The sequence below is a fragment of the Anabrus simplex genome, chromosome 2 (genome assembly GCF_040414725.1).
Source record: "Anabrus simplex isolate iqAnaSimp1 chromosome 2, ASM4041472v1, whole genome shotgun sequence".
Taxonomy (NCBI): domain Eukaryota; kingdom Metazoa; phylum Arthropoda; class Insecta; order Orthoptera; family Tettigoniidae; genus Anabrus; species Anabrus simplex.
In genome coordinates, this window is record NC_090266.1 from 905329072 (window position 1) to 905350948 (window position 21877).

The following is a 21877-nucleotide window of genomic DNA, read 5'->3' on the forward strand; positions in this document are numbered from 1 at the left end:
CTCACTTGAATAACTTTTCCTAAACCTGAACTGCCTTCTATCAAGTCAGTTCGTAATTTCACAAAATTAACTGATATAATCAGGAAGAACGCTTTCTGAGAGCTTACAAGCTAAGCTGAATGGCCTGTAATTATAAACTTTATGTTTATCACCATTTCCCTTGTTCACTGGAGCTAGTGTTGCAATTCTCCATTCATTTGGCATCTCTCCATCATGTAAACAGTAATTGAATAAATATTTCAGGTATTGTACTAAATTCCAGCACATTATCTCAAATAAATCCCCGGATATCTTATCACCAAGTGAGTTGGCCATGCAGTTAGGATCACGTAGCTGTGAGCTTGCATTTGGGATAAAGCAGGTTCAAACCCCACCGTCAGCAACCCTGAAAATGATTTTCCATGAATTCCCATTTTCACACCAGGCAAATGTACTTTAATTAAGACCCTGGCCACCTCATTCCCATGCCTAGCTCTTTCCTATCCCATCATAGCAATAAGACCTATCTGTGCTGGTGCGACATAAAGCAAATTGTAAAAATAATTTATCAATACCAGCTTACAAATTTTCAGTAATTTGCCAGTACCTCTACCTGAACATTATCCTTTTATCCAACTATTTTTACATATGGCTGACTGAATAATTTTGCCTTCTGTAAATCTTCATATATACTCTCTCTTTGTTCAATAATGATCCTTGGAAAGTCCTTCCTGGAACCTATTTCAGCCTTAATGTACATATACATACACTTCCATTGTTCCTTCCAATTCATATGACTGCCAGATGTGTTTGCTGTCATGTTATCATTAGCTGACTTTTTTCTGAATTCAATTTCCTACTTAGTTCCTTCAGTCCCTCCTTACCCCTGCAACCATTCCTAACTCTATTTCTTTCTAACCTGCATCTTCTTAACCACTTTCTATCCCTGTTATAATATAATGGGTCCTTACAATTCCTTACCACAAAAAAATTATACCTCATTTCATTTTTATTTACCATTTCCCACTGATCATACACTGACTGACAGTGACAATGCAACACCAAGGAGGAGTGGTTCGAAAGGGATGAAAGTTGGGGAAAAAACACAGACGGCACGGATGAATAATTGATGTTTATTTCAAACCAATATGCAGGTTACACAATGCGCACGGCATCGACTCAGTAGGATGTAGGACCACCGCGAGCGGCGATGCACGCAGAAACACGTTGAGGTACAGAGTCAATAAGAGTGCGGATGGTGTCCTGAGGGATGGTTCTCCATTCTCTGTCAACCATTTGCCACAGTTGGTCGTCCGTACGAGTCTGGGGCAGAGTTTGCAAACGGCGTCCAATGAGATCCCACACGTGTTCGATTGGTGAGAGATCCGGAGAGTACGCTGGCCATGGAAGTATCTGTACACCTCGTAGAGCCTGTTGGGAGATGCGAGCAGTGTGTGGGCGGGCATTATCCTGCTGAAACAGAGCATTGGGCAGCCCCTGAAGGTACGGGAGTGCCACCGGCCGCAGCACATGCTGCACGTAGCGGTGGGCATTTAACGTGCCTTGAATATGCACTAGAGGTGACGTGGAATCATACGCAATAGCGCCCCAAACCATGATGCCGCGTTGTCTAGCTGTAGGGCGCTCCACAGTTACTGCCGGATTTGACCTTTCTCCACGCCGACGCCACACTCGTCTGCGGTGACTATCACTGACAGAACAGAAGCGTGACTCATCGGAGAACATGACGTTCCGCCATTCCCTCATCCAAGTCGCTCTAGCCCGGCACCATGCCAGGCGTGCACGTCTATGCTGTGGAGTCAATGGTAGTCTTCTGAGCAGACGCCGGGAGTGCAGGCCTCCTTCAACCAATCGACGGGAAATTGTTCTGGTCGATATTGGAACAGCCAGGGTGTCTTGCACATGCTGAAGAATGGCGGTTGACGTGGCGTGCGTGGCTGCCACCGCTTGGCGGCGGATGCGCCGATCCTCGCGTGCTGACGTCACTCGGGCTGCGCCTGGACCCCTCGCACGTGCCACATGTCCCTGCGCCAACCATCTTCGCCACAGGCGCTGCACCGTGGACACATCCCTATGGGTATCGGCTGCGATTTGACGAAGCGACCAACCTGCCCTTCTCAGCCCGATCACCATACCCCTCGTAAAGTCGTCTGTCTGCTGGAAATACCTCCGTTGACGGCGGCCTGGCATTCTTAGCTATACACGTGTCCTGTGGCACACGACAACATGTTCTACAATGATTGTCGGCTGAGAAATCACGGTACGAAGTGGGCCATTCGCCAACGCCGTGTCCCATTTATCGTTCGCTACGTGCGCAGCACAGCGGCGCATTTCACATCATGAGCATACCTCATTGACGTCAGTCTACCCTGCAGTTGGCATAAAGTTCTGACCACTCCTTCTTGGTGTTGCATTTGCTCTGTCAGTCAGTGTAAATGCTTTTTAAACATTTCTTATGCCTCTCTTATCAAATATATGGTGTTGCTTAATAATCCTACTTTTATAAGCTTCCTTTCTATCACATTTATTTTTTATCTATGACAAAGATAGCTTTGTGATCACCATCAGTCCCTTCAATTTTTCTATAGAACTCATCCGGTTTTATCAGCAAAACATCTAGAATATTTTCTGCTCTAATTCCTTCCGTCACTTTCTGGTTAAGCTGAATGGATTACTGTAGTTACATAATTTAAGTGTATTTTATTTTGTGTATTTTAAAATTAAGGATTCTATCATTATTATTATTATTATTATTATTATTATTATTATTATTATTATTATTATTATTATTATTATTATTATTACTATTCCTATTAATATTATTTGTTTTATTTGTATTCATAATTATAAGTTGTGTAAATGTATACTCTTCTAGTGGTTAAGTGTAAGAGAGGGCCTTGAGCCCTAACTTCCCACCAGTAAAGGCATTATCTGTCTAAATGTATTATCTAGCTTATTCATCATTATGCTTTCTGTCATTTGCATTCCCTTCCTAGTCAGCATTTGGTACATTAAGATCACCTGCTACAATCACATTCTTTTCTGTGCCATTCCCCACACAGCTGATTGTCTTGTCAAATAATTTTGCATCAAAGTCAACACCAGCCTTACTAAGTCTGCACACCCCAAAAACACCAAGTTGCCCATTATCTTTAGAGATTATTCTTACACCTAGAATTTCATGTTTTGTATCCTTAACTTTTTTGTAGCTTATGAATTCTTCTTTCACCAGTATGAATACTCCCTCTATCTATCTTAACCTGTCTTTACAATAAATACTCCAGTCCAGAAAGAAAACTTCCATATCCCTAATATAACTTCTCAGCCTTGATTCAATTCCTATTACAATGTCTTGTAAATAATTATCTATTATATTACTTAATTCAATTCCTTTCCTTACAATACTTCTACAGTTAGCAATAACAGTCTCATGTCATCCTTACTTGAATTCATGCTTCCGGTACTGTCATCACTGCTTCCTAGTCCACTCTGTTTTCCTGAACGAACCTCCCTATAACTCTTCTAATCAGTCCCCTTTTCTTATACAGGGTCCTTAGAAAAAGGTTCCAATATTTAGAGAGGAGGAAACACACAACAAACAAAGGAAAAAAGGACCTATAAAAGTTGGTCGCAAGCCCAATATCTTCAGAGTTATGGTCCATTACCATTACCATCAATGATCACCATGGCTTTGATCTACTATTCACAACATGTGCTCGATGTGACCGCCATCCATTGCAATTCAGCCTTCCACCCTACTTTGCATGGAATCATGTCCCTGGCCATTGCCTGATTGCATCACAGGCACTGAAACACGTGCTCTCATAGAGTATCCACATCATTTATGGGGACCACACGCACCATGATCTTTATGTATCCCCAAAGCAAAAATCTAAAGGGTTAAGGTCAGGCAAACACGCAGGCCAAGTCTGGCCCCTCGCCGACCCATCCGTCGCTCGTGCAAGACCCGTGTTAGGTGCCGCCTAACCCTACAATGAAAATGGGCTGCTGTTCCATCATAATAAGACCATAACACAACACGCAAGTAGGTTATGACCAACGTTTATGCAGAAACGTATTTCCATATTTTTGTTGCATATGATCCTCTGAAAATTGGAATATCATGATCACTGATAGAAGAGTTAGTGGGCCATAAATCCAAAGATATTGATTTGCGACCAAAGTATACAGGACCTGTTTTCCTTCATTTGTTGCGTGCTGCCACCTCTGTAAATATTGGAACCCTTTTCAAGAACACTCTGTATGTACCAATGCAGTTCAAGTGAGGGCTATCTGAACATAGATCCCCATCTCCTACCATACATTAGGATCTACAAATCTTGCTCCCAATTTTCCACATACCCACTCCATAGTCTCATTTAAATCCCCAATCATCCTCCAGTCAATATCCCTTCTACACAGTATCCCACTGATCTCTGCTCCTTTAAATGCCTCCAGCACAGTCACAACCAGATCTCGCACATCCCCTACTATGTTAGTATGTTGCCTTACATTGTTGGTACCAACATGGAAAATTTTCACTTATCCTCACCCTCTTTCTTCCCATCCTGTTTCGGCAACATCTGCCTTAATCTAATGTCTGAATAACACTCTACCCTGTTCCCTTTATTCCATACACTTTCCCCACATTTCTAACAACAGAGTCACCCATGACCAGAGCCTCAGTCATATCCAATTTACATCCCCCCCTCTCCTGATCTCCCTTAACTTCCCTCATGGCTACAGAACCTACTTCCTATTCCTTTCACACACTTTCATGACCCTGTTCCACCTTTGTCTTCCTATTCTCTACTCTACATTTCCCTTTCCTCTTGCCTCATTCCTTCTCTGTGACACTTCCATGTTTCTCATCTTCCATCTACTGGTCTACCTGCAGTGACTCACACCAATCCCTCACCAATACCTCTTCTGAACTCACTCCTTGAGGAAAACCCATTATGCACTCATTTTTATCCCCTTAAAACATTATCCCATCTGTCTGTCACAAGTTCTCCTGCTCCTTCTTGCCTACCTACCACATCTTGTACATTGATACATTCATTCCTGTCCTCTATTATATGACTAAATATCTCCCTCAAAACTCACTATTCTCACAGTCCCTACTCCTCTCTCCCTGAGCCATTCTTTTATCTCTTCATTAAAATGTGAAATAATATGGAAATATTAGCAGAAATTAAATAGTGTAGGTGTTCCATGAACAGAAGTATGTACGTCAGAGGGAAGAAATATTGTATACTACACAAATATTTCACTACAATAATGCAAGTTAAATAATAATAATAATAATAATAATAATAATAATAATAATAATAATAATAATAATAATAATAATAATAATAATAATAATAATAATAATAATAATAATAATAATAATGTTATTGGCTTTATGTTCCACTAACTACTTTTATGGTTTTCGCAGACACTAAGGTGCCAGAATTAAGTCCCACATGAGTTCTTTTACATGCCAGTAAATCTACTGACATGAGGCTGACGTATTTGAGCACCTTCAAATACCACCGTACTGAGCCAGGATCGAACCTACCAAGTTGAGGTCAGAAGGCCAGCGCCTCGACTGTCTGAGCCACTCAGCTCGGCAAGTTCAATACTAACTAATAAAATAACTACACTACAATTATTCTACTGATTGTGAGATGTATCCCATTTATAAAACACTACTACTAACAGACTAACTATACAAATGAGTAGCTGAACTAAATATGTACATAGACAGATTATTTTTTAATTTTATTTTTTATTAAAAATACTGCACACAAACAGAAAAAGCAAGCAAGATATTATCTGATAAAAAGTAGCTTCACTACAATCCTAAACTGCACTTATGCCTATCCTTATTAGAAAAGGTTAACTGAAACAATAGAATTCTAGAAAGAGCTAAACTCCTACAGAGATATTTCTTCCCCTACTACATAATAATAATAATGGCATATGGCCTCCGGAGAGGCCTGGTGCAGGTCTTTTTCTAGTAGACACCCTATTAGGCGACTTGCATGTCTGTGAAGATGAGGTCCCTACCTAGGATGATTTCTAATGTTGAATACACAACACACACCCAGCCCCCAAGCCATTGGAATTAACCAATTAAGGTTAAAACCCCTGACCCAGCCGGGAATCGAACCCGGGACCCTCTGAACTGAAGCCCAGGACACTAACCATTCAGCCAATGAGTCGGACCCCTACCACATAAAGAATATATAATAATAAGGCAAGCAGAATAAATTTCTAATAAAATATCTACATTACAATAATATTCTCAACTTTGTTTAGATGCATCCTAATTTCAATAGGTTAACTGAAACAACAAAAATGTAGTTAGAAGTAAATACTTATTAGAAAGTATCTTTTTAATTCTTTTTATTTCTACAAACTGATAGAAATGAAAACTGCCCTTACATGCTTAAAGATTGAGGTTGCAAAGTATAATGTACGCTGGAGATTTGAACTATTCAATAATAATAATGTTATTAGCTTTACGTCCACCTAACTACTTTGACGGTTTTCGGAGATGCTGAGGTGCTGGAATGTAGTCCCGCAGGAGTTCTTTTACATGCCAGTAAATCTACCAACATGAGGCTGACATATTTGAGCACTTTCAAATATCATCGGACTGAGCCAGGTTCGAACTTGCTATGATGGGGTCAGAAGGCCAGTGCCTCAACCGTCTGAGCCACTCAGCCTGGCTGAACTATTCCGGACTACAAATAAGCTACAAATAAGTTTTCAGAATACAGGAATCAGCTGAGTATTACTTGTGTTTTTTTCAACTATGGTTGACTGTATGCGACAATGTCTCTGTGGTGTAGTGGTTATCATGATTAGCTGCCACTCCCAGAGGCCCAGGTTCGATTACTGGCTCTGCCATGAAATTTTTTAGAAAAGTGGTACGAAGACTGGAACGGGATGCGCTCAGCCTCGAGACGTCAACTGAGTAGAGGGGGAGGGGTTTTGATTCCCAACACAGCCATTCTCGAAGTGGTTTTCTGTAGTTTCCCCCCACTTCTTCCCCAAGCAAATGCTGGGATGGTACCTAACTTAAGGCCATGGCCACTTCCTTTTCTCTTTCTTGTCCATTCCTTCCAATCTCCCCATTCCTCTTCAAGGTCCCTGTTTGGCATAGCAGTTGAGGCCACCTGGGCGAGGTACTTGTCCTCCTCCCCTGTTGTATCCCCAAACCAAAGTCTCACGCTCCAGGACACTGCCCTTGAGGTGGTAGAGGTGGAATGCCTCACTGAGTCTGGGAGAAAAACTAAATCTGGAAGTTAAACAGATAATGTATGCAACAAGGTAATATATGAATACCAAGAGTGGCAATAATCAATACAATAGAACTGTTAACCACTTTGCCAGTGAAATACTGCATATTCTCTTGAATTTCTTTCTTCACACAAAATTTACAAGGGTATCGTGTTATTTATTACCTTCATACATTCATAAATTTGTAAGTTTCTATTCTAAAATTACCTTGAAATAAATTTACTATTACAGCAGTAGCAGAGATAACAAAATTAAATGCATATATGTATTAATTGCACCAAATTAGAGTTTAAATGTATGCTAATAACTTAACTTGCAATGCTACCTTCACTATAGACCAAATACTTGATAAACGTTCTGTGCAGAAATCAGCTGTGCATGTGGCGAGGGACAATCGAGGGAGGCTACTTCATCTCCCACTCCTCTCGCTGCTCAGTCATTGTCTACATATCGTGCTAACAAGGAAGGGCACCCAACTGTTGTAGCACATATTTTGAATTTGTATAGAATGATGGAAGGTCCGACAGATACTACGAGACAGAGAAGTTCAGTCATGGATGAAGTTGCCGCACAAAGGAAAGGACGTTGGACTCTTCCAGGAATACACACCAGGGAACAAATGGATAAAAGATCACCGAGGCTTATCCTATGCGGAATGGAGGGAGGCCATCAAGATGACAGTGAATGTGTGTGCCGTTCGGTCCGTGCCAGGAAGGTCCCAGGACAACACCCTCTGTCGGCGTTGCCACAGAGAGCACAAAACTCTTGGCCATGTCCTGGGAGCCTGCCCTCACGGGGAGGTATTGAGAAATTCCCGCCATCATACAATACGACACATGATTGCGACCTCGCTGAGGGATCACGGTTTCATGAAGCACAAAGAGGTCTCTGGCCTAGCTACCAACGGTAGCAACAGTGGTATTGACATGATAGCCTTTCAACCAGCTATCAAGCAAGGACTAATCTTAGATCCCACAATACGCTTCGAGTCGCACGTTGGCCAGGCCGAAGAGGTGGACGCCGAAAAGAAGTCAATTTACCAGCCAACTGTAAACTACTATAAAGATAAATATCACCTAGACAATATTTCCGTCTATGGACACATGATCAGAGCTCGAGGCACAATCCCAAAATTTCTTGTACAGCTATGTGATTCTCTCAGTCTCAGCCGGACACGACTTCACGACATCGCTATCGCTGCAATACGAGGTTCAGTGACCACACTCCGCAATCATCTATATAACATCTGAAGAACCGTATTGCAAATTTACTCCTGAGCTTTGTGGTGATTTTTCTACCTGGCATAGTCAACAGTAACTTAGAAGACAAAATACTGTGTAGTCGACATACTTTGTCCTTGTGGCAGCCTGCGCATGGGGGAAGTTGTAATAATAATAAGACAATATCAGAATATGCATACCATGCAAATTACAGCTGCTATGAGCAAGAAACATAGGGGCTATGAGCTGCCAAATATAGACTATGTAGACTATATAGACTATGAATACACATAAAGACAGGAATCCTCGTGCAGATTAGTCCAAATGCTGCTGATTATTGTAGATGGGCATGCATTCAGTAACGTTTAAAATCTGGAAATAAAATACATTACGCACCCATCACAGTCCATGTGAAGTACACTAGTAGGTTGATAAGTAATTAATGGTCTAGACAAAAATCATCTTTCACAGTGAGCACATCGAATAGAGGCAAGCTGAACACAGTCATCTTTGAAACATTCTTCTTCCAAACCATTCTTGAAACACTGTTAGAAATGTATCTGAAATTGTCCTGGATGTTCATTGGTGTAACCACATTTAAATAAAGTAAATAGGATTAATTATATGAATAGAATTTCGTTTTTAGAATTTCGGTTTACGTTGCACCGACACAGATAGGTCTCATGGCGACGATGAGATAGGAAAGGCCTAGGAGTGGGAAGGAAGCGGCCGTGGGCTTAATTAAGGTTCAACCCCAGCATTTGCCTGGTGTGAAAATGGGAAACCACGGAAACCATCTTCAGGGCTGCCAACAGTGGGCTTCAAACCCACTACCAACTGGATGCAAGCTCACAGCTGCAGCCCCTAACCACACAGCCAACTTGCCCAGTCAATTGTTTAAATCTATTTGTTGAAAATTTGAAGTGCACAAACAATTCGATGCGAGGAAATTGTTCTGTTGGCCACATTTTAACTGTGGATGATAACACTATTATATCTGTGATATACTGTACCATACTTTTGAATGGATGGAAAAAGAAAATGTCCACTGGTTGTACCAATCCAGTACATTTTGCAGCGATCAGCTTCTTGTGAAATTCAACATCTTCTGAAAATTGCTCATTGTATAGAGCATCATCTTTGACTGGACCACAGATACGCCGCCATTCATGCCCACAGTGGTCAAGTGTCTGTGTCATGTTGGGCTGGATTTCTCATCATGGAGTGGGTGCAATCCACCGGATTCACAGGAAATTAAACCAGCAGAACTATCAACGTTCGCTGGAATGATATATGTTCTTTATATTAGGTCATTGTATCCTGCTAGAATTCTTCAATATCAGTAGGATAATCATCCAGTTCACACATGTCAACTGATTCAAGACTTGTTTGTGAGGAGACAGGATATCAAACAGATAGACTGACCTCATTGCATATCTGACTTGAACCTTATTGAGAATATGTGGACACAAGTAGAGAAGCATATGTCAGGAAATATGTCCAAGTTGTCCTGATGATATTTAGAAGCTCGTCCAGGGTGCCTGGGATGTCATGGCTAAAAACAGTCATTATTTGAAAAGAATAGTTGATCCTATGGTCACTCGACTACAATACATGATCGAGTTGGGAGGAAGACAGACTAAATATTGAATCGTATTGGGGGAGTGTTTCTTTTTCTATGGAAGCCAGTAAGTTTTTTGGCTTATGCCACAAAAAAATATTTTTGTTAAAATATTTTTGTTGACAAAAGAATCTTTTTCTTTCTATTTGAAGCCATAATGTCATACTAAATAATGATGAAGTTATGGCATAACCTCGTGTTCTTTACTCAAACAGTCATAAAAGAAATGAGCAACTATATTTTCTCTCTCTTAAAAAAATAAAGCACTAGGTTGTGTTCAAATTCACGACCTCATGAATACCAATTCACAACTTTACTACTAGACTACAATAGTAACATGAGAATTCGTCCATTATAACGGCTATAGATATCAGGTTATGTCAGACAGTGGTCCAACAACATGTTACGTTGCTTGTCTCTGAATAGTAGAAAGGGCACTTGAACTTAGGTTCTAGAGTGCAGCCACTGTTATTTTTGTCAACTGTACATTCCTGGTGAATGAAATGATCTGATTTCAAGGGCCAGAATAAAGAAACAATAGGCTACCATGTCATTCACAGAGTAAAGGACAAAATGAAAGACCTGTCCCTCTTGCAGAAAATACTTGTGAACAGAAGGTGCTCTACCATCCATAGCATAGCCAACAATCAAGTAACTACTGATCAGTCAGAGTGCAGAAATCTCTGTAATTATGATGGTAATCTGTAGTCCCTGGCCAGATTATTAGATGCACCTGATTTTTTTTTACAATTTGTTTGTTTCTGGGGTCTGGTTTTTTAAACTAGCTCATCTATCATTGTTTAATGGGTTGAATGTTTAAAACAGCTATTATTGAATGAAATAAGCTCATTTGTTACAAGTATTATTCTTGTGAGAGCGAATTATTGATGAACAGTTACAGTCTTGAGAACAGCAAGAGCTGATGTGTTTGAAGTGTGAGTGCATCATTAACATCTAGTATTGTTGGTTTCCTGGTTTATTTACAAGTTGTAGCTTCTACTGATAACATTTTGTGATTACTGACAGATTTTTGATATAATACGATATGAAAAACAATGGATAAAATAAGCGATTTGACACCTCGAAAGATTGCGGAGGTAAATGCACTGATTGGCACCAATATGTATTCAAATTGTGACATTTCTCAAAGGTCGAGTATATTTGAATCATTCATGAACCATGTAAAGAAGAAAACTGATTTTAGGTGAGGAATTAGTCCCTCAAAGGAAGAATAGGTCCAGAAGAAAACTGATTTTTGGTGAGGAATTAGTCCCTCAAGGGAAGAATAGGTCCAGCAGAAGACCAATATTTTCAGCAAGGTCCGAGCGCTCCTTAAAGAAGATATGCCATGAGAACCGGAATGCTTCTACGAAATAAATTTAAATGAAACTGGAACACAGTGTTTTCATTGCATCTGAAAGAACTGTAAAGCACAAACTTTTACAGATGAACTTCAAGGCTTGCAGACCTGCCTGAAAGCCAAAATTAACTGCTGCTAAGATGTCAAAACATCTTGCATGGGCAAAGGAGCACAAGCATTGAGATTTGGACTTCTGAAAATCGGTGAGTATCATGAAAGTGTACAGAGTTTGCCTACATACAATAGCGATAAATGTATCTTCTGAGTCCAAGGCCATTTCTAAATCAAATCTTAATGGCTTTTTCATTTTGTTTCAGGTTTACTTTAGTGATGAGTTCACATTCAAAATTTTGGCAAATAAATCTCAGTTTGTACATAGGTGCCCTGGTGAAAAGTAACACCCTGATTGTGTTGTGCAGACTGCGAAACATCCCACCAAAGTCACAGTTTGGTCTGACATCAGTGGGAAAGGCACTGGACGTCTGTATGTGGCTGAGAGAACAATGCGGCAAGACCAGTTCAAGGAGGTGTTAAAGAGGAGGCTGCTAACTCAAATAAAATAATGGATCCCTAATGGAGAACCATTTGTTTTTATGCAAGATAGAGCTCCATGCAACACAGCGCTATTGGAAAAAACCTTTCTGCAGCAAGAAAACTTCCCTTTGTTACCCTGGCCAGGAAATTTGTTGGACTTGAACCCAACAGAAAATGTTTGGGAGCTGGTAAAAGGGAAGTGGCAAAGGGAACAATCACCACAAAAATTTGTCTCACTGAAAAGATGACTCAAGTCTGGTATCAACACCCACAGACACAGGACACTGTACAAGCTTGTATTAACAGTAAGGCAAGCCGAATTGCAGCATTAATAACAGCTAGAGATGGCTTGACAAAGTATTGAGATGCTTCGCTTAGTTCTGCTTACTGAACATTGTTTAAAAACAATAATAATTAATATTAAAACTGTTATTAATAATCTGTAATATTTGAAGAAATAAAATCCCTTCATTTAGACAGATCAAAATGATTGTAGTAGTGTTTTATATATCCTAAACATGTACTGTAGTATGTTAAAATTTCAAGGTGCATCTAATAATATTGCCAGGGACTATAAGTATACACTGCCAGCCGAAAGTTTCCGGACAAGCATTGAACTGTTAAAAAATGGACTGAGATTAAAAGAAAACAACATACCTATGCAAGGAACTGACAAATATATATTGTAAAACTAATATTTTACAATAAAACAAAGTTTTTACATTACATCTGAGCAAGAAATAGACAATATGTACACATTTACTCTCACAGATCTCCAGAACACATCAAAATCTCTTCTCACCAAAGAAACCCCACTTTGCTGCAAGTACACTTTTAACTATTCTCTGCATTCTCAGAAAAAAAATTTCTAACACTGGTGCAAGTATACTTTGCCAGGCATTCTGCAAGAGTCCCACAGCTTGTCCAGAAGGACACTCTTTTCAGACTTGCCGATCCAACTCCTCCCACAGCAGTTCATTTGGATTTAAGTTCGGGGATTGGGGAGGCATTCCATTTAAACCAATTACCCAGAGTTTTGTTTGTTTTGCAGATAATTCATGCAATAGCGAGACATGTGTCTGAGGTCATAGTTTTGTTGGAGGACAAATGCACCTTGCTGTCCAGACAGAAGAGCATAATGAGATAGGATGGAATGGTAGCCATTTTTGTCCAGTGTTCCTTGAATTAGGAGCAGTCTACCAACACCACTGAAGGTGAAACAACCCCAAATGGTCACAGAGCCACTCCATGTTTCACTGTAGGTATTATACAGTAGGATGCATTTTTTCCGATGCTGAACGTCAAACATAAACTCGTTGCCATTGCCCGAAAACCTTTTAAACTTATTTACATTAATATATTCTGTCATTAAACATATTCATGCAGGTACATACGTTCTGTCTAGAAACTTTTGGCTGGCAGTGTATCTGAAGGAGAGGTGTTAAGAATGAATCTCACAAGAAGAGACTGTCAAGAAAATTACTTAAATCACCCATAATCCATGGTGCCCAAGTTGCCACAAAACCCAATTATCAAAGTATAATTATCTAAAAAACCTATTGCCATCTGACTAGGACAAATGTTATTCAGAGGTTTCCTGTAATACAGACCTGAAGTTTAAGTGATATTTATAAAGTTTTCACGTGTTTGTGAAATACGTGGTTAGTTACTTCCCTTCATCTTTAACAGCAGCAGCCCTGGTCTAGAAAACCAACATTAACGGCTGAGAGGATTTGCTGCACTGAACACACGTCACCTTGTAATCTGCAGGCCTTCGGGCTGAGCAGCGGTCACATGGTAGGCCAAGGCACTTCATGAATGTAGTACCATAGGGTCGGTCGGTCGGTTGGTCGGTTGATTGGTCTGTATTCTGTTTGAGCACTCTGATCTTTGTGGACCAATGACCTAAATATTAGGCCCCTTAAAGCAATAACAATCTTTACCTAATCTTTACAACTTGCAATTTCCCTCATTATATACCTGAAAGAGCTTACACACTAATTTTAATTTAGCAAGCTGATAAAATATATGTGGAAGTTCTTAGGTTCCTGAGACACTTTGAACAGTAGGCTCAATATAAACTAGAATACTAGCAAGATTAAAATAAGTAAGCATAGTTCGTAGTCTCTTTCTTTGTAAATATTTGAGCAGCCTTGACCCTTTTGTAAGATAATTAAGCAAGGATATGATGACAGAATAACTGTTGATTTTCTAGTTTCCAAAACATGGTCCAGTGTAAAGGCACGCCCTGGTCCCGGAGCCCTTCACAGTCATGCAGCTTGTAAGTTACCCAGCTCCATGTTGGTGTTTGGAGGTGAACGTGATGGTCATTCCACTAATGAGCTGTGGCGTTTCCATTTTGGTAAGTCATCTCCTTTAATATCCATTGTAGACTTCTTTTTATAACATCTGATTCAGTTTTTCCATTTGACCTCAGTATCTCAATAAGCACAAGAATCATTTTACCAGCCTTTGAGATCAGAATTTGTCATGTTTATTTGGTACAGTGTTTAATATATAATGTACACGACAAAACTGGTTACTACTGTTTGTTGGTTCTTGTAAACATTTGCTGTGTTGTTTGAATGTAAGCCATACTTGGCTTGGAAGTAAGGAAAATACAGGGCAGTCAAATGTAAGATAAGAACCAGAAAATAAACAATTACAGTAACATGAATGTACATAAGGAATCACTGATCTGCATTCAGGGTGTTGCCCAGGTGGCAGGCTCTCAATCAACTGTTTACCTAATCATTCCCTATATGATTTCAAAGAAGTTGGAAATTTATCAAAAATCTCTCTCAGTTTTTTTTTTTAATGATATTTGTTTGTGGCATCGACCTCTGCAGATCTTTTCTCACTACTTTCACCATATGATAGGAAGCTGCGTGTAAGTGGAATTGCAAAAGTGTAGAGCATAGAATGTGAGGAAAGGGACATTGAAGACAACATAAACACCCAGTCCCCAGGTCAGGGATATTAATCATTTACAATTAAAAAACCCTGACCCAGCCGGGAATCAAACCCGGTGCTGCTGGGTGATAGGCAGACGTGCTGCCTCCTACACCGCGGGGCTGGACTTCCCTCAATAAATTACTTCAGTTCCTAATTCCTCTTCCTATAAAGAAATATTTTCCCTAATTTTTCCTCTTCAGTTCAAACTTCATCTTCATACTGTGATCTATACTACTTTTAAAAACTTGATTCACCGGGCGAGTTGGCCGTGCGCGTAGAGGCGCGCGGCTGTGAGCTTGCATCCGGGAGATAGTAGGTTCGAATCCCACTATCGGCAGCCCTGAAAATGGTTTTCCGTGGTTTCCCATTTTCACACCACGCAAATGCTGGGGCTGTACCTTAATTAAGGCCACGGCCGCTTCCTTCCAACTCCTAAGCCTTTCCTATCCCATCGTCGCCATAAGACCTATCTGTGTCGGTGCGACGTAAAGCCCCTAGCAAAAAAAAAAAAAAAAAACTTGATTCAAGCTTGTTCATCCACTAATGTCAAACAATGCAATCTCTACACTGACAGCTCATAACATTCCTCTTAGACAAGCTGTCCATCTCCTTACTCCCAAATCTTCCCAGCCCAAAATTTGCAACATTTCTGTAACACTACCCTTTTGATTGTAATCACCCAGAATAAATCATGCTGCTTCCCTCTGGATCTTTTCCTGTTCTTTAATCAAGTCATCCTAGTGAGGCTCCCATACACTGAAACCCTACTCCAACTGGGTTCTTACCAGTGACTTAAACATCCCCTCCTTCACATCCTTACCGCAACCCCTAAGTACTCTCATAACCATATGAAGAGATCTGTAACCTTTATTTACAACCTCATTAATGTGATTAACCCAATAAAGTTCTTAGCTTATATTAACACCTCCATCAACACAGTAATTAAAACTGAGACGACTTTACCTCTTCGTGAAACTTACAACCTGACTTTTCTCCCCATTTAACATCATAACATTGTCCGCTGTCCATCTGACAACAATGTCGAGGTCTTTTGGCAGCCACTCATAATCATGTAACTTATTTATTGTTCTATATAGCATAAGATCATCTGCAAAATGTGATTACAGTTCTTTACTCATATCATTTATACATATAAGAAAACATAAAATTCCAGTAATATTGCCTTGCAGAACCCCCTCTTAATCATTACAAGATCAGATAAAACTTCAATTAGTCTAATTCTCTGAGTTCGATTTTCTAGATATTTAAACACCCATTCACCACTCTTTTGTCTAGTCCAATAGCCCTCATTTTCATCAGTACTCTCCCATGATCTACCCTGTCTTGGAAAGGTCATTAGCGATTCTTGAATCTAAAATATATGTTATATCTAGCTGGAATCCTGTAAGTTGAGCCTCACTGGAATAACATTTCTGAAACCCGAACTGCCTTCTATCAAACCAGTTAGTAATTATACAAACTTATTGTTCTTCTTCTACTGCTTTTCTTACACAGTGTGAGGTCGCGGGTGCGAACTGTGATGCACATGTGGATTTCACCCTGTTTTATGACTGGATGCCCTTCCTGATGCCAACCCTACATGGAGAGATGTAATAACTATTGCGTGTTCTGTGGTGATTGGTAGTGTAGTGCGTTGTCTGAATATGAAGAGGAAAGTGTTTGGATAAACACAAACGCACAGTCCTCGAGCCAGAAGAATTAATCAGACATGATTAAAATTGCTGACCCAGCCGGGAATCGAACCCGGGACCCTCTGAACTGAAGGCCTCAATGCTCACCATTCAGCCACTGAGTTGGACAGTAATTTTACAAATGTGTCTATCATAATCAGAAAGAATGCTTTCCCAGAGCTTACAACCAACACATGTCAAGCTAACTGGCCAATTATCCACATTATGCTTATTACCCTTCCCTTTGTACACTGTGGCTACTATAACAATTCCCCATTGATTTGGTATAGCTCCTTCATGCAAGCAGTAATCAGATAAAAACTTCAGATATGGTACCATATCCCAAATAATTGCCTTTAGCATATTCCCAAAAATTTTATCAATTCCAGCTGCTTTTGCAGTTTTTAACTCTAGTATCTTTTTGTACATAGGCCTATCTTTGTTATCATAGGTAAATGTTTACTTCACTAGTATTGATCATCTCCTCTATCTGGACATTATCCTTAAATCCAACAATCTTTAGATACTGCTGACTACATACTTCTGCCTCCTGTAAATTCTCCCCTAGTTCATTAATGATTCCCAGAATGTCGTTCTTGGAACCTGTTTGTACCTTAGTTCTGTTCAATGGAGCATAGTTCCTTCTACGTCTGTAATGTGACATAGCTTCCATGAGAGTGGTTCTTTGATGTCACAGCTCAGTTGTGCATGCACTATAGCAGTGGTAATGGACTTTAACTTAGAAGCTGGAGACTTACGGCGTCTGCACTCAGGGTAATATTATGAGTGCGGACATGCCCTATTAGCTCAGGGTTATGTGGGGTGCCACGTGCCGGCACGGCAAGGGGAAGAGTACAGTACATGGAATAGAATATATATAAAGAGCTTCAGTAGCTGAATAAGAATCCATAGAATAACTACCAGTGCTTATTGCTATTTGCTTTACGTCGCACCGACACAGATTGGTCTTGCAGCGACGATGGGACAGGAAAGGGCTAGGACTGGGAAGGAAGCAACCGTGGCCTTAATTAAGGTACAGCCCCAGCATTTTCCTGGTGTGAAAATGGGAAACCATGGAAACCATGGAAAACCATCTTCAGGGCTGCCGACAGTGGGGTTCAAACCCACTATCTCCTGAATACTGGATACTGGCCGCACTTAAGCAACTGCAGCTATCGACTACCAGTGCTACTCTGTTCCATAGTAATCTTGGTCCTACAATATATACTGTAATGATGTCTTTTGTATCTTTTTAATACATGTTCCTTGCCAGCCCCGCAGTGTAGGGGATAGCGTGCCTGTCTCTTACCCGGAGGCCCCAGGTTTGATTCCCAGCCAGGTCAGGGAATTTCACCAGAATCTGAGAGCTGGTTTGAGATCCACTCAGCCTACATGACTAGAAGTGAGGAGCTACCTGACATTGAGATAGTGGCCCCAATCAAGAAAGCTAAGAATAACAGCCGAGAGGATTCGTCGTATCGACCACACGATACCTCATAATCTGCAGGCCTGCAGAATGAGCAGCGGCCATTCGGTAGGCCATGGCCTTTTTTGGGGGCTGTTTGTCATAGGGTTTGGTTTTTTGTTTGGTTTAATACATGTTTCTTCAAATTATTATTGTCATCACAAGTTAAATCACCAAGGGGAAAAGCAGGGTACAGGCAATAGCATATAGAAAGAGCTTCAGTAGCTGAATAAAGTATATGTGGCCCTTAAAAGGACTGGTAAAGAACACTTAGAAATGTTGATACAATACTATATGTCCTTCATATAACCATGACAAAGTACTGTCTTAAGATTTAATATCAAAAGCCATAATTCATGAATGGCCTTGACAAAATTAGTATAACCTTTGCCATTAGAATGAACAAATGCATTCCACCAGATGACTACACTCATCTGCCATATACTGTAACACCTATCAATAACTTTGTAACCATTACAAGCAGGCAAAATAGTACTTATAGTCATTAAAGTAATTCTGCAAGTATTTATAAAAATGATGTTGGTTGACAACAAAAGGACAGCTGTGCAAAAAAGGCTTGGTCGTTGATGCCTATTCTTTAACTTTGTAATTAAATGAGAATTAGGAAAAAGGAATTTTTTTGTGCAAAAGTTCTAAATCTTCCTGAGATGACAAGGTGTGTTCGCAATCATAGCATTACCCCAAGTGCAGAAAATGTTGTTTTTGTCAAGAGTAAAGATTTATTTTCATGACTGAAACTTGACAGTGGTTTCCTTCAAGAAATTGTATCTTCATGGAAAGACAACGTGGCGTTTGTGGAAGCTAAAAAGAAGCTTTCTACCTTAAAAGCAGTTAATGACACAGCTGAAAGAGCTGTTAAACTAATGACAGACTTTCATGGTTTGATTACCGCAGATGAAGAACAGAAGCAGTTCTTATTACATTGTGTGCAAGAACATAGAAAAATTTACCCAGACTGTAAAAAAGAGACTTTGAAGAGGAAATATCCAAAGGAATAACTAAAAAATTGTATCATTTTTGTTACTTACAAAAAGAGCATTATATAAATTTCTTTTTTCATTTATATTTCTCTAAAATAATTGTTTTGAGTGATCATCTACAACTACATTTAAGAGACCCTTTAAGCAGCTATTTTCTAAAATTTTAGGCCCAGTCGGCATGGGTTAAAATTAATGTAGGAAGTTGAAATTCTTTACTTGGGTAACTAATAGACTAATAAACACAATAACAGGGTATGTGTTTCAATAAATGAAAAAAAAATATGTTTTTTTCCCTTTTAAGGGACACACTAATGTACAAACAGCATACAAAGTTTGTTGCAACAGTATCCAGACACATATGAGAAGGACAGAGTAGTTTTGGGATGAAACTGGTCTATGACAAGGAAGTGTGCTGCCACCACTCTTATACATAATTGATATGGACAAAATTGTGAAGGAGACAAAGGTAAAATATGGGAACAGAACTCTGCTGTCTACAAATGATATTGTGGTGTGGGGGTAAAAGAGAGGGAAGCACAAGTGTAACTCAACATATTGACAGAGATTATTGAAAATTATGGAATGAAAATCAGTCTGGAAAAGAGTAAGGCAATGGTGTTGAATGTACAGTGATTTTCTCTCATCGGTTGGCTGGCAGGCACACCCAGCTTATCTGCCTCCCATTGACTCATCACTCCCTGCTCCACAGCATAGCAACAAGGACAGCACTTTGCTCCATGCATGACATGAGTTAACAATTAAATTTAAGAAAATAAGGATTAAGAAAACTAGTAATTAAGAATTAAGAAAATAAGCTCGTACCTTATGACAGTAGATGTAGGAAATGTTCTCCTCCTGCATCCACACATTTCTGGCATCGTTTTAAGAAACTCCAATTCACATGCATAAGTTCGTCTTTTGTAATTGAGGCTATTTCTATCTGGATATGTTCTTTCAGTTTATCCAATGTGTGAGAGTTTCTTGCATACACTTTATTTTTCAAATAATAAATAAAAGTCACAAACAGTTAAATCTGGAGAGCATAACGGTCATAAGTCTATACTAATAACACGGTCTTCAAAAATTTCCTTGATTATGTTTAATGTGTCATTAGCTGTATGCATAGTGGCAGAGCCTTGCTGAAAATTCAACAGTCAGTGTCAGTCAGTTCATCATAAAATGGTTTGAGAATATTATTATCCCTGTATCTTTGTGCATTATTTGTACCCTGAAAAAAGATAGGTCCTATAATTCTGTATCCACTCACTGCGCACCATACTCTGATCCGTTCATCATATAGAGGAATTTCGCACATGCAATGGGGGTTTTCTGTACTCCAATATCTGTTATTCTGTGTCAAAACATACCCGTGTAAATGGAACCATGCTTCTACAGAGAAAAATATTAAGCATGGATCAATTATTTTATCATGAACGTTTCACAAAATCCAATTAGAAAAGTGTACCCGCTTATCGTGATCAGGTGGATGCAGTTTGTGTACTACAGTTACCTTGTATGGTTTCAATTTTAACATGCTGAGCTTTTCGGAACCACGGCTTATAGTCCAAGTTGTCTTAGGGATATTGTAGACGTATGTTCTAATCTTTCTGCGATTTCATTTACTTTTTCCTCATTAAGTACACAGTTTTTTCAACACTTCTCTTCTTATCATGTAATTAACCAGTTCCTGTCAATTTGCTTGCAAGTTTCCGCACGGTCTCTCTATGTGCAGGGCGTACACCTGGAAATTCTGTGACAAATCACCCAACAACGTCCCTGCAAGACTCTGATTTCACATAATTATCATACATTATACCCTTTTCTCTACCTGTACACATGTGGAGGCATTGTGAGAATTATACCCCAAAGTAACACTTCACAACTCGAGATTAGTTGGAGCGACAGATCAACACTTAATACACGTTCTAAGCACAGACCTGAACTGCGAAGTGCGGGCATTCCCGTGCTGTCGCTGAGCTGTGTAACGGGAAGTGATGAGTCAACAGGAGGCAGAAAAGCTGGGCGTGGCTGCCGGCCAACCGATGAGAGAAACTCACTGTACTACTCCCCAATATTGACATATGCGGTGAAGACCTGAATACTGACTAGAAATACAGGAGAATAAAATCCATGCCAGTGAAATGAAAAAATTTAAGAAGTAAGATAGGAAAGACAAGAAAGGATAGAGAAGGAAATGAGGGTGTCAGGAAGGAAATTAGAGTGGAAAAGCATTATGACAGAATGTACAGAGATAAACTAAGATGGTTTGGACATGTTAATAAGGTGGAAGAAGAAAGGATACCAAAGCAGGCATTGGAGACCCAAATAGAAGGAAGGAGAGCAAGAGGGAGACCCAGACAAAGGTGGTTGAAAATGATCAGGTATAGGATAATTAGAAGAAACCTGGACTGAAACGAAGTTAAGGAGGAACAATGATGGTTGGATAGAGGAAGATGGAAAGGTTCCATAAACATCCTAACCCAGAGAGAGCTGGATGAGGGAAATTAATGATGATGATGATGATGACACATTTGTGTGAGTGATCATATTATCTACCATATCTATATCAACTACATTATGGAATGGAGATATTTCATCTTTTAGTCTTCTTGCATTATGTTTAAGACCAGCAAATACTGTGATCATATTTCTTGTTTGAGTTTTCACATCATTGAAAAATCAGCTTTTCTCCATTTGGTGGTTTTGTCTTTTCCAACAAAATACTCAACACAATGCT

General features: G+C 39.7%; 1 protein-coding gene across 1 annotated transcript in view; it reads left to right on the forward strand.

Annotated features, from left to right (window-relative positions):
• The window catches only part of LOC136863175 (RING finger protein B-like), a 374129-nt gene that overhangs the window by 332873 nt on the left and 19379 nt on the right, over positions 1-21877 (forward strand). Inside the window, exon 5 of the mRNA XM_067139526.2 lies at positions 14244-14390. Within this exon, the coding sequence (XP_066995627.2) occupies positions 14244-14390 (147 nt within the window). The remainder of the gene's footprint in view (positions 1-14243; positions 14391-21877) is intronic.